At 40.0% G+C, this 13,953-nt stretch overlaps 1 protein-coding gene across 1 annotated transcript; it reads left to right on the plus strand.

Moving 5' to 3' along the window:
- The first annotated feature begins 2,247 nt into the window (after nucleotides 1–2,247).
- Nucleotides 2,248–12,699, plus strand: LOC148032287 (putative sugar phosphate/phosphate translocator At3g11320). The gene is made up of 4 exons (XM_087682927.1): nucleotides 2,248–2,953; nucleotides 10,310–10,413; nucleotides 10,521–10,749; nucleotides 12,539–12,699. The coding sequence occupies exons 1-4, from the start codon at nucleotides 2,417–2,419 to the stop codon at nucleotides 12,695–12,697; spliced, it is 1,029 nt and encodes a 342-aa protein (XP_087539053.1). The 5' UTR covers nucleotides 2,248–2,416; the 3' UTR covers nucleotides 12,698–12,699.
- The last annotated feature ends 1,254 nt before the right edge of the window (nucleotides 12,700–13,953 follow it).

The raw sequence follows: 13,953 nt of genomic DNA on the forward strand, positions 1-13,953 counted from the left end.
GTCTCAATTCCCAAAAAGCAAGGTGTGTTTCTTATTTGTACATGATTTAAGCCCTTCCAACACATGGGCTCTATCTGTGAGCTATTAGGACTATTAATTGAGGTGAAAGTTATTTGTTTCAAAGCCAATGCAAATTTTGGCCATAGAATAAGTGCCTTCTCCATGTGAAACTACAAAAGAAGTCTTTAAAGATACCTTGACCATAAGTAAGATGCCTTTCTTTGGTGATAGGATCACAAATAACATGCTTAGTAAATTTTATTAATCTCATGCATGCCACCTTTCTCTTAGCAGAACAAAGCTTAACGTGTGTTCCATGTAAGAACATTTAATTTTTGCGAATCTTTCCTCAATGATTTATCTAAAAGCATTAAACTCCTCATCCTCCTCTTTTCCTAGAGAGGCATCAATATTCCTATCCAACAATGGCCTCCTTGCCAACTTCTTAAGATTAACATGTTTTTAATCATAGCTCTCATTAATTAGCTTTTTCCCCTTGTCTTTTTGCATATTCTCCTGCTCTTGACCCACAAACCCAAATCAATCCCCACAACATCTTTCAATGTTTCATTTTCCTTTTGCTACCTAGAGTTGACCTTGTTCTTCCCCTTTGCCACCTTGATAAAGCCTTCAGAGCCTTCTTTTTGCTTAGTATTATAAGTAGCCTTCTTCTCTCAAGTTCCAACTTTATCAACTCTTTTGGATTCTCCAACTTTGCCATGTGCATATTTCTTTGTGTCTTCCAACAGCACTTTATGTGGACAATCTTTGGAGAAATGTCTCAAACCCTTGCAAATGAAACATGAGACATGGAACACCAAAAACTTGATGCCCCACTTCAATGTCATTAGCATTTAAGACTTCAAGGAAATTAAGTAGATCTCTCATGCATGCGATCCCCCAAAATGCCCACTTTCTTTCTCCTCTAATTTCTCCATTTACATAAAATGGAACATGAAGAATGCTTCCCAATGTTTCAATGAGCACCTTGATCCCTCTATCGAGCCGATCAAGCATGGAAGGAAAGCCAATCCATATTGGACATTTACATTGAAGCAACTCTTGAGGGGAAAATTAGCCAACCAAAATGAGCATAATAAACCAGAATCCATATAGCCAACCAATAAGGGCAAAGAATAACCTTGCCACAAAGTTGCATTGTTATAGAGTTGCCTTGCCTTGATAGGTTTCATCAATTGATTTTTCAAACTCTATTCCCCAAGGGTTTTTCCCATGTAGTAAAAGTATAGAAAAGCAATGAGAGGAGACTCTCTTGCTTCTCCCTTGAATCCACAATTGTCTTTTGCCTTGTATGAATGATCATAATGACATGTGGTAAGCATGGATGAGAAAATGAACTTGATGTTAGAGTTTTCCCTAAAACGAAGATATAGGTAGACTTTTGCATCCTCTTTGCAGTGACAAGTTCCTCTTTGTGTTTGTCTCTCTCTCCCTCCCTCATTATATATATATATCCAATAAGCAAAAGCATATGGATGGCTAAAAAGAGAACCAAAAAACTCACATGATTATTAGCACGAAATGGAACTTGTTGAAATCCTTGAACATTGAAAGTGTTGTGCAAGGACACATGCAAATAGACACCAAAGTTGTGTTAATAACCTCAAGCCATAGTGCCAATCATGAATCTCTCTTTGTCACACAATCCTATCTTTCTCTCTTCCCCTACGAGGCTTGGAACCATTGTTTAGAGCCAAGATCACCTACAAGTCAAATTGACTTGCGCGAGTTCATAAAGGCCAATTTATGGACAGTGGATTTGCTAATTGACTTGATTTTTGCAAAAAAGAGGAAATGTGGCTAGTTGATTGAGTAGATACGAAAATAAAAGGTACCAAGGTTTGTTCTATTAACCTAGAGGGACCCATGCTAATGTGCGGAGTAGACATTGGTAGTTCATTATTCCTCTTACCCGGAATGCATTTTCTCTCTCCTCCCACTGTGTTTTGTTCCCCTTCCAAATGCCGTCATGCTTGCTAGTAGTGGCAACTGCTGCAAACTCCAGACTTGTGCATGCCCATGAGGCTTGGACTTCCTGCCTGCAACATGCAGGTCAATGGACATGCGCATGGCAGGGCTCTTAACTGGTAATGCGAGTTGAAGTGGATCGACCTACGCATAGAGGGACACTCGCATGACACCGGCATGCTTGACGTAGGTGACTAGGTGTTGAGACTTGTTCTTGCATTTTTATCCGACCGGACCCCAAGGTCCCAGCACGCCACCCTCATATAAATGCAAGAGCTGAGGCGAGGAGAGAGAGATGGAGTTACGACATTTTCTTGTCGTGGCTTTGACCTGAACTCTCTCTCTCTCTCTCTCTCTCTCTCTCTCTCTCTCTCTGTGCGTCCCCGATTGAATTCATGAAACGCAATCCCTGATCAAACCCTAGATCATGGCGGGCTCCCTGCTGCTGCACCCCAAGGACAAGAAAACGGCCAGCAATGGTTCCCTGCTGCCCCTTCACACCCTCCAGCAGCCCTCCCCTGGCAACGGCGCCTCCAACAAATTGTTCACCGGCAGCCTCATCGCTGCCTGGTACTCGTCCAACATCGGCGTCCTCCTCCTTAACAAGTATCTCCTCTCCAACTATGGCTTCAAGTACCCAATCTTCCTCACCATGTGCCACATGGCTGCCTGCGCCCTCCTCAGCTATGTCGCCATTGCCTGGATGAAGGTCGTCCCGATGCAGACCATTCGCACGCGTGCGCAGTTCTGGAAGATCACGGCACTTAGCATCATCTTCTGCGCCTCTGTTGTGAGCGGTAACATCTCATTGCGCTACTTGCCGGTGTCGTTCAATCAGGCTGTTGGTGCCACGACGCCGTTTTTCACGGCGCTGTTTGCCTATTTGATGACTTTGAAGAGAGAAGCTTGGCTGACTTATGCAACATTGGTGCCTGTTGTGGCTGGTGTTGTCATTGCCAGTGGGGTATGTCAATGTGTGCTCTTTCCTTCAATTTCATATATGCTGTTTGTAATTGTATGTGATCTCTGTCCATTCAATTTCATGCATGCTGATTGTAATTGCTAGTGTTATGTGATCCCTGTCCTTCTGATTTACATATGTTCATCATGAGCATGAGATCAACAAATACTAGTAAAATTAGCAATTCGCTGCCGTCATGCACGTGCTTTTTGACCCCAAATTTATTATTTCTTATGGCCTTTGCAGTTGATGTCACAATCAAGGATGCAACTACCATCTTTTACTTACTATTGCAGGATTGCATAGGATGGATGCAACCTTGTCCCGACTTGTCTTGGAATTTATACCAGATCAATGTGATATGAATGTACCCTGTTATGTTCTGTTATATTTGTCGCTTCACTTGTGAGCTCAACCTCCTATAGTGCTCAGTATGACTGATTAGAGGATACAGATTGACAGCTTGCAGTTCATTTCATATTCTTGCTTTAGGCATCGTCTGTCTTGCAATTGTCAGGGTCTGTACTGGCAGATTTTCCCAAGTGACAAAAAAATCTTGATAGATGTCCTGATCTTTTTAATTTTGTATACATAGGCATGTTTCTAGACTAATAACTCACTAGTGCAGATGGCAAGCAGAGTTGTCAATGATGCAAGAAAGCTCAATAGATTTACTATCATTTGAAGCTTGATAGCATATATGAGCATGGTTCTAGGCATGCAGCTCATGATTGAAAGCAGCAGACTACTCAAGGAGTGCTTAACATGAAATTAAAAGCCCGACCGAAGAGAAAGACGTGGATCCGACAATTTTAAGTGACCATGGAAGACCAAAATGTAAATCTTCTCAAAAGACAGACTTTCATAGTGGTTCTAGATTTTTAATAATTTTTTTGAGTGCCAGATTGAAGAAAGACGAGTTCCATTTGTTCAAGGCTTCAAGCCGGAATGCGGAGAAATTTCCAGATCCCAAATCGCTAGAAAGTTGGCTTGCTCCTAGTTGTTTACTGTGCCATTTCAAGTGGGAGGGGTATGAGGGGTATGACAGCCTTTGGCATCTTCAGGGCTTTCTTTTGAAGGATTTTGCACAATTGCATAATAGAACCTATGATGATTGACATATGATCATAAGCTTTTTCAAGCAATTCACACGACAAGATTAAATAGAGGTTGTTTTGTCTTCAATTCACAACCCAATAATAAGCTTCTACCTAGAGTTGATATGTCCATTCTTTCAAGGCCTGGAATAAATCCTCGCTTATTTAGGACTAGCGGGATTGTACTTGCTCCATTTGTATGTGAGATGTGTAACACTTATGCACAAGAAGGAAAATTTAGCAATGGAGAGACTTGAATGAACTAGAGTAGAGGGAGAATAGAATGGTGTTTTTATATAAGTAGCATTGATCAGAAACTTGACCAAACTCTAATTAGGCAAGGATATTGGTCGGAGCCATCCATTCGAGGGCCATTTAAGAAAGCAAGTTGACTTATGTGTAGAGATGTTATAGGAGGCCTGGTTTTTAACACCTCTCAAGTCCTTTTGGCTTCATATGGCAAAATGGATTTAAACATGCCAAAGTCCTTGAATAGAGTTCTCTCTGACCACGGTAGACCCAAAGGAACCAGAAGTGTATTACAAGTATGTGTAAGAAACCTAGCAAATAACTACTAGCAACATTCTTGCATGACATCTTAAGTCATACATATTAACTTGATGTCAAATGGACGGATCTGGATAATAGAGACATGGGACATAGTGAGGGTGCGAAAGGTCCACCTTGATCACATTCATGGGGTCCATGGATCCAAGATCTAACTCAAAATTCCCGGCAAGTGCAAAACATACCAGCATTTCGAGCTTTAGTCTTTGTTCTCATGACCAAGGTCATCTTTGCAAGCCCTTCAGATAGAAAACAGCCTCAATTCCAAAAAACTACACAGCTCAGTAATGCTTGCTTACACTTGGCAATGCTAGACAGATGAAATGCTATCTCACTAGTAGCCTTTTTGTACCATTGTGTCAAAGTCTCTATCAATGGGTCTGAGCCCCTTACATAAATTGGGGGTCTTTCCTTTTGAGTGTCAGCCCTGTTTTAATTTTTGAATTTTGGTTTCTACTTGATCCTCAATGAGAAGAGAGAAGTTGAGAGAGATGCAACGGAAGTATTGAAATTGATACATGCCATCTGATCTGGAAAATGAAGAAAAACATAGTGAGAAGTGTGGAGAGTTGAGGGATTTGCTGATGAAGGGGTGGATGATGCTGAAAGTGGTTACCAGTTTTGAGGCTATCTTTAGGTGCCATGTGGTAGATTATAGCAAGCAAACTCCATGAAAAATGTGAGGGAGAAAACTTTGTGGTGAGGCAAAGTAGCTTGGGTGTAAAGAAGTTGCAAAAGGCGCGTGTCCAGCCACATTATTACATGGGACTAGTGGAGCATGTGAACAGCAGAGGGATTTTACAATGAAGATGATGAGCAACATAGTTATAACCAGTTTTGAGGCGATCTTCAGCTGCTGTCTAGTAGATCATAGTGAGGAAACTACATGAAAACTGTTTACATGATGAGAAAAGTAGACTAGAGTGGAAAAAAAGCTGCAAAAGATGTGTATGCAGCCATGTGACATTGCGTAGTAGGACTAGTGGATGGACACTTTGGGAGTGTAAACGACAAGGGTCCTACCTCTTGAGATTGTTATTTAATGCTTTCCTTCTTGGGTTAACCTATCAAGATTAGAGAGAACAAATATTGGAAAACTTAGTTGGGTTAAATGTGTGTAGTCCATCATTCCTATTTTATTAGAGCAATATGAGCCCCTAAAGAATTTAGGGATTGCATATAGTTTAGGGATCCTAAAAGTTTTGGGGATCCCTCAATATGTTTATGGAAGCTCTTTTAAGAGTGCTTACATGAGACATAAGAAGCTCATTTCGAGACTTGTTTGAAAGATGCATTATTCTTTTTTGTTCTAGCTTGACATTGATCTGCTTGAGTTCTTGCCACAAGGGCCTAATCAAGTTATATATGTGCTTAGTTCCATCATCCCTATTTTATAAAGCAATCCCAGGCTCTTGATAATTTAAGGGCCACCTAAAACTAAGGATCCTAAAAAACTTGAGGACCTCTTAATATGGATATGGAGGCGTTTTTTAGATACTTGTACAAGACAATGCAAGAAGCTCTTTTTGAGACTTCTTTGGAAAGATATATGTCATACATTGAAACCAGCCTTCCTTCTGAGGATGGGTGGTAAACCCCTGATTACAACTTAATTACAGCAGCAAACAATAAATGCAAATCTGAAAATACAAATTTACCTACTGATCTTGGACAATGCACACTCGATTGGCCCGAAAATTGGTGCCCCTTTCGGTATTTCTTTAGCTTTATTGAAGAAGAAGTTGATATACAGTGGGATTCTCTCGATTCCCTTCGCAATCCAAACTCCCCTTGCTGTCCAAAGTGACCAGTAAGTCTTCAATCTAATTTGGCCCTTGATTCGGGCACTTAATTGGCCTTCACCCACTTTATAGACGATGGAAATGCCCCAAATTCAATGGCTGGCTAGTCCTTGACCTGAATTTAGTTGAAATTTACCTTCAGCCTTGAAAAATCCAAGTCATGGAGCATCCAATATTTGGCATGCTTCCCGAGGTTGCTGCTAAACCCTAATTTCTGCTGTAAATTAGGGTTTACAGCAAAGAAATTTACAATTTCTCAGCCTCCAAGGGTCCAAACGGTGAGATCTTTTGAGCAAGGCTATGAAATGGTTGGGAGATGAGAGAGAAAGCTGGATACAATTGCCTAGCTGTGGAGGGTCCGAATTATCAATTGCCTCCTCAAAACTCAATCGTGACTGGTTGCAATGATTGAAAATAGGCTAGCCATGGTTGCTCATAGCTCTCCCACATTTGCTACAGCAAGAATGATCTCGTATTCCCTCTTCTTCTGCCTTTTATTAGCATGTATGGGCAAGTTTGCCAAGTGGCAGCCTTTCCAAATGGTTTTTCCACCATTATCCATTATTAAATATTAATTTTCAGCCTTTAATTACTAAAAATTAATCTAATAATTACTTCGGTGCCTAGAAAAATAATCTGATTGGCCAATAATTAAATTGGCTAGGTATCTTTCATCTCGAGTCTCTCCGTACCATCTTTGATCATTAGATCGGCGTTAGGTACCATTAAATGCCACATCTCTAGTGTCACCAATTGACACTTATGGCCAAATGAATGACCAGGGCCAAGAATTGACACTAGATACCACTAAGTACCTGTGCAACATAACTTATAGCAACTTTTGCCTTTGACATCCCATGATTTTCTTGGGTTCCAGGCTCGTAAATTTACTCTAACCCTAGTTGCATGTCACATGTGCAACATTTTCTTAATCATGTGATTAAAAATTAATCCACATGTTAAGTGAGGTTTCAAAAATACATGTCCTCATGATATACACATTGAACAAAGTTCAAAATTTCATGATCATGCAATGATATTTTCAAAATCTTGCCACAAGGGTCTAATTAGGTCATATATGTGGACGTTATCCACCATACTTGTGACCATTCAGATCTAATGAGATATTCTGTCTAGATAATTGTAATAAATTTAATTAAACAAAACACATAATATCCTAAGCTTGTAGACTAAATTAGACTTCTTTGGAAAGAGACACATTACAAACTTTCATGTTGTATATTATTGAGAAACACGGATCTAGAGCAAGATTTAGCTATGGTGGATGAAAGATGAAGACACTACTTATGATGACATGGACTTAGATAGACTAATTGTTACACAAGTGAATTAGATTCCAAGATGGAAGCTTGGCAAGCCTCTTTTGGGTACACATCCAACCTCTATGGGCATAAATACCAATCATCATTTGCTATTCTCAACACCCCCCCTCAAATGATGAGTCTCTAGCCTTGCTAGCTTTTACCCCCCCTACATGATGACATGGCTTAGGAGACTAGCTCTTTGGCAACCTAGTCAAGTTAAGGCTTGAAACTTTACATCTTTGGTAAGGGCTTTTACATCTAGTATGGGAAGCAAGATCCACTATGGAAAATAAAGATCCACTATGGGAAAACAAGATCCACTGCGAGAAATAAAGATCCACTATGGGAAAAATTCTTTGTTGTCAGTAGGGAAAATTTCTTTATCTTCTTCTGTGTGCTTCTTTGGCTTCTTTTGGTGATGTCCTCCATCTTCTTGGTGTCTTTGATCTTTCTTGACTCCTTCATGTTGTTGTCTTTGGTGTTCTTGGTCTTTTCTCATTATCTTGTGCTCTAGTCGCTTTGTTGACGCGTGGTTCTCCTCTTTTTGCTTTAATCTTCTTGATACAATCTTCTTGTTTAAGGCCTTTGTGATGGATATAAATTGGTACATTGCTTTGGCTTGACATGACTTTGGACATTTGCACATGGTGCAACCAAATCATTTCAAGTGCGGGAAGGTCTTACCGATTGGCAATCTTGCTCAATGGCAGTGTCTAATTCCTTTACAATAAACTAGAGATTTATAAGGATTTTAATCAGTGAAGCATAAACTCACTTTTGAGATCAAGATTATGAGTAGAATATTAGGCCTTTTTCAATGCAAACAAATTTCAGTCTTGAAGTGTGAAAGTGAAGGTGTGAATGGGTTTTATCAAACTGGTTTAGTGTGGAAAGAGGTTTGATAGAGAGGGTGTGAATAGGTGTGAAAGGGGTTAAGGAAAAGAGGCTTTTTTAATTTTGTAAACCTTAGGATAAGGATTAAAAGAAACAAATAACGGATTGCAGGCGTAGCTTCTTTGAATGTGTTGTTGTGGTTCACGACAGATCTGCTGGCGTTGATTGTGATAAGGGCTTCCCTATGAGGCTTCAGTAGGCTCCATAGTCCTTCACAGATTTGTGACTCGCAGTTGAGATTGTACAACCTTCACGAGTAAGAGGGCAAACACCAGATCTGATGGGCAGAATTAGAGTTTGAGTTCTTCTTCTATTCAACCCACAACTCATTCCTTTCTCTTGTTGTGACAATAGGCTATGAGGTATAGATCTTCAAGGCTCTCTTCTCTCTTCTCTCTTCTCTCTTCTCTCTTCTCTCTGACTTGAAACTTGCTTCACAATCTTCTTTGTTAGTTGTGGCTTCTATGAGCAATGGCTCTTAGATTTGCTATTGTGAAGAACCAGATTTGTCAAGTTGAAGCAGTAGCAAATGACTTGCTGCTTCATCCACTTCTTCTTCTCTTCTCTTTCTATCTCAGAACCAGAAAGTAGACCCCTTGTTTCTTTGGACAAGCAACCCCCTTGCTTACAGAGTACAAGCAGGCCCTTAGCTAATCTCAAGGGCACACCAACATGAACCGTGAACTAGCCTTCAATGGCTGCACCGCAACACCTCCTTCTTGAAGCTCCTTTATCTCATACACACCAATGGATGTTGAATAGCTTGAGAGATTGGAATAGAAATAGGCTGAAAGATTATAGAGCTTGCAAGGAAGAAGAAAACACACCACTAGCTACCTAGCTCAGCCATGGCTCTGATACCATGTTGAGAAACACGGATTTAGAGCAAGATTTAGCTATGGTGGATGAAAGATGAAGACACTACTCATGATGACATGGACTTAGATAGACTAACTGTTACACAAGTGAATTAGGTTCCAAGATGGAAGCTTGGACTCATAAAGACATTCTTGTGTAAGATAGACAATGACACTGACAATGACTTAAATTGATAGTTCCATTACTATTTGAAATGAGTGTCAAGCACATGGTTATATAGTTTCTAGATAGTACCATTCTTCCTCACTGTGCTTATGGGATTTTGGACATCTCTTCCTAGCGCTTCTAGAGCATATATCTTTGTTATCTCTCATACAAAGCCACTTATGGGCAAGCCTCTTTTGGACACACATCCAGCCTCTGGGCATACATACCAACCATCATTTGCTATTCTCAACATATATAACATTGAACATAGTTTCATGCTTTTGCATCTTATCGATGTGTAATTGTTTGTTCTAGTGGTTCTAGCAGATGGCCCAAGGTGTTAAATACTTTTTGTGTGGAGTGTGACCCTAGAATGCTTGAGGTCCAGTCATGGTTGCCTTCAGCCCATGCAGGTAGATGTATGCACTTTATTTTTTTAAACCCACTGTGTGGATCTTTGATATCCATGACCCCTCATCAGTGGCCAGTGTTAATGCACTATTCTATATTGATATGTTTATATCTGAAAGGAAAACAAATTGGATCAAATTTAAAAGTAGACTGGCAGTTCTTTTAATCTAAACATTGTTTTGAGCCTTTTAATTACAGTGACAATGTGTTCTTATTAAAGTTTTGTGTCTCATACAGGGTGAGCCTAGCTTCCATCTTTATGGTTTTCTCATGTGTATTGGTGCCACTGCTGCTCGTGCATTAAAGACAGTTTTGCAGGGGATACTGCTGTCCTCAGAAGGGTATACATAATGTTCTTGCCTCTAATACACCCACTATTTTTGGTTATTTCTGCATGTCTGCAAAGTCAAAAGTGCTTTAAGCTACTTTGTTGTTTATCTGAAAATAGGGAACAGCTGAATTCTATGAATTTGCTTCTATACATGGCGCCAATTGCTGTTGTCGTCTTACTTCCAGCAACACTGCTTATGGAGCCCAATGTGGTGGGTATTCTTATTGCCCTGGCTAGGGAAGATTCACGAATTGTATTTTACCTCCTTGTCAATTCAGCAACGGCGTACTTTGTGAACTTGACCAACTTTTTGGTGACCAAGCATACAAGTCCTCTAACTCTCCAGGTTAGCACGAATAACTGTTTAGATAGATGGGCACATTTTCTTTTCTTTGATGTGGCTGTATTTCAAGCTATTTGCAATTCTGGATGCCTTTAAAGTAATTAAGCTATATATTGCCTTAAGATAGCATTATTTCATCTGTTCAACTGCATTGTTAGGTTGAAATTAGGTCATACTTTTTGTCTAACTCGAGTACGTACTAATTTTCTCTCATACTGATGATGGGAATTCATCTTACACAATGACAGCAGGATACTTAATGTAAATATTAAAGGTATTGGTGGATACAGTCCACCTAGTCTTTAGTTTATACAACTATAGACCATTAGTACAGGTGTGTATACAGTGTGGTCACTTTCTTCACAAAGGGGAAGTTTAGTTATAATTGATGCGGTATTGTCTTACTAGTGCTTGAAGAAGGGTTTAGGGTTTACGATTCACACATGCTTTTCCTTTGCTTTGGCCACCAGGTGCATTGGTAGAAGAAAAGGATGAAAAGTCGAGGTGCATATTAGAAGTCGACTATGGGATAAGTCATGTCAATGTGCTCCTTCTAGTTGAATGGGTCTCTACGTGAAGGACCTATGACATTAGTGCACAAAGGCTGTTAGGGTATTCTTGAAGTGCTCCAAAAAGATTATCCATCGGTTATGGATCGGTCATGCAATCTCCACTTCCTCCACAAGATGTCTTACCTATCTCTTTCAAGTCCATCCTTTTCCTTAGAGTGCCGCTCTTTCCTTTGATATGGTCCCACAACAAGCTGCTAACATTCTGAAAAATGTGCATTAAATCCAGCAGATAGTTGATTCGTAAGTGGGTTCGATATGGTAACTCATAGAAAATTGAGAAATGTCACATTTTGCTTGGAAGCAACTCTTCGTAGACCATTTTCCACTCATACCAGCTTTGGGCATTTATCCATATAGGAGGCCATCCCAACTTAGGATGACCATTGCTTTTTATGCCATTCCTAACTAGCAAGCAGAATTTGACTTTCATTTGCCATTAAAGTTATGTATCTTTGTGTGAAGAATCATTTTGTGGGGGGACTTTGGTAGGCTGTAATCTTGAGATATTTTTGATTCCATCATTTTGGCAATTTGAATGTATGTGGGAGATGATTTTTGAAGTCTTTATCCATGAGGGAGGCAGCAGCATTTATTCAACTTAGCTGTGGTAATTTGGTACGTTGGAAGTGAAAAATGTTTTACAACTCCTAGTCCTGTAGCCTATTATGTGCATTGGTGTGGACCCAAAGGGCCTCACAAAGCCTTTCATCAAACTCCAAATTTTGTCATATATGCATGCCAAAGGTATGTACAAGGAAAACACAAAAGTTCTGCCATTTTCATCCACTACACTTCCGATGACATGAATTGAAAGGAGGAATGCCTTTTAAGGCTTGGCAACAGCAAGTGGCCCATTAAATGTTTTTGACCAATGTCTGCTTTCGGCCCCCTTACAGTTTTTGAATTATTCCTGTCACCTGTGTATTGTTAATAACCACAGGCTGATCCTTAATGTGTTTGATTGTGGAAGTATTATCCAAGTCTTATGTGGGACCACCAAAGAAAAAGCACTCCTTTCAGTCAGGAAATGTCAAATGGAGAAAGAGTGTTCTTGATGATCGATTGATTACACACATGTGCACACTCTATCTCATTCACACAAGTGCCTTTCTCACTGCATCACAAGCTTTAATAGTTTTTAATGAATGCATGATCTTTGCATTGATTCAATTTGACTTAGTTGTACTTCTGCTCTTTTGCCTTATTCAAAATGTATGCAGGTCCTTGGGAATGCTAAGGGAGCTGTCGCTGTTGTTGTTTCGATTCTGTTGTTCCGAAATCCTGTTTCTGTAACAGGTATGCTTGGTTACACAATGACAGTATCTGGGGTGATCATCTATGGTCAAGTAAAGAAGCGGTACCGGTCAGCTTCATCATAATTCTAAGAACCTTGTCCTAGTTGCTGGAATGTTCAGTGCCTCAGATCAGGTACTAATCAGCGCATCAAGAAGACTTGAGGTTCACTGAGGTTGCAGGTACTGCACCATCCGGGACGTACTTACAAGGCATCTTTATGCTTGTACATTTTTTGTTGACCACCAGAGAGTTGAAAAATTCCCTCTTTTGGGTGCCTCTCATCTTGGACAAGAGCACCGTTTCTTTATACCCCCCTTATGCAACAGTCTGCGTGGAAGCACTGCTGTTCCCTGCCACATGCATACAAAGTTAGATAAAGGTAGGGGGAGCTGATTGCAGACTTGTGCAGCAGTTTATTTCCAAGATTCATGTCGCCAGCTTTATTTCAGCTACAATTAAAGGACAGACTAAAATTCTTTTATTAATAATGATATAAATCAAGTTGTTGGAACCTGCTAAAGCAGGATTGTGTTCAAACACCTCTGACTGGTGGTCCTAGCCTCTCTCTCTCTCTCTCTCTCTCTCTCTCTCTCTCTCTCTCTCTCTACCCCCACCCCTGTTACCACACCCCACCACCGCCCACCACCCAAAAAAAAAAGAAAAGTTTTCTCAAAAGTCAGTATATGCTAATGTCTGTTCAATGGTGTGATTGTCAAGAGAGGCTCTATTTTGGTTGGTAAGGAGAATGTCTAATTGGCATAGTGGGGTATCATGGATTCTTTTGTTGGCCAACTGGCTTGAATAAAAAAGGTACTATTTCAAATCTTGGGCCCAACCAAAGCAAGCACAGATGGGCAGATAGCTAGCTTGTCTCCTTGGGAAAATTAATTCACATGTTGATTGAAGCAAAAAGGTTTGCTAGGTATTCTTGCTGCTCGCTAATCTTTCATGAGGTCAAGCCTTTGTTAGAGCTACTTGGCTTGTGTTCAGCATTTTTTTCAATCTGAAGTTGCTACAATGATGAGGGAAGATAATGGTAGTCCAATGAAGGTTTGTAAATCAAAACAAGGTAATCATATTTAATTCCAACAATTAGTTTGAATGTGACCAATGAACTCAGGTAAAAAGTTCATTATGAATCTATTAAAAGTCCAAAATAATCAATCATAATGTCTCAACAATGACACATTGCCTTGTGAACTGTCAAAAGTATTAACCTCAAAGTGAATATTGGGCTTATTAAAGTCAAATGGTCACTTTTTGGTGACATTGGCACAAAAAAAAAGCAATTGGATGAAGCTATGAAGGTTATGGAATATATCATGATCTTGGAGCAACT

Source organism: Lygodium microphyllum, chromosome 8, assembly GCF_053477565.2.
Source record: "Lygodium microphyllum isolate KBCC chromosome 8, Lygodium_microphyllum_v1.1.10, whole genome shotgun sequence".
NCBI classification, from domain to species: domain Eukaryota; kingdom Viridiplantae; phylum Streptophyta; class Polypodiopsida; order Schizaeales; family Lygodiaceae; genus Lygodium; species Lygodium microphyllum.

What these genes read in the sequence shown, in the direction of transcription:
- LOC148032287 (XM_087682927.1), top strand. Translation starts at nt 2,417, where the DNA reads ATGGCGGGCTCCCTGCTGCTGCACCCCAAGGACAAGAAAACGGCCAGC. An exon ending in GTGTTGTCATTGCCAGTGGG is followed by an intron (nt 2,954 to 10,309) that starts GTATGTCAATGT and finishes TGTCTCATACAG; the next exon opens with GGTGAGCCTAGCTTCCATCT. An exon ending in CAAGTCCTCTAACTCTCCAG is followed by an intron (nt 10,750 to 12,538) that starts GTTAGCACGAAT and finishes AAATGTATGCAG; the next exon opens with GTCCTTGGGAATGCTAAGGG.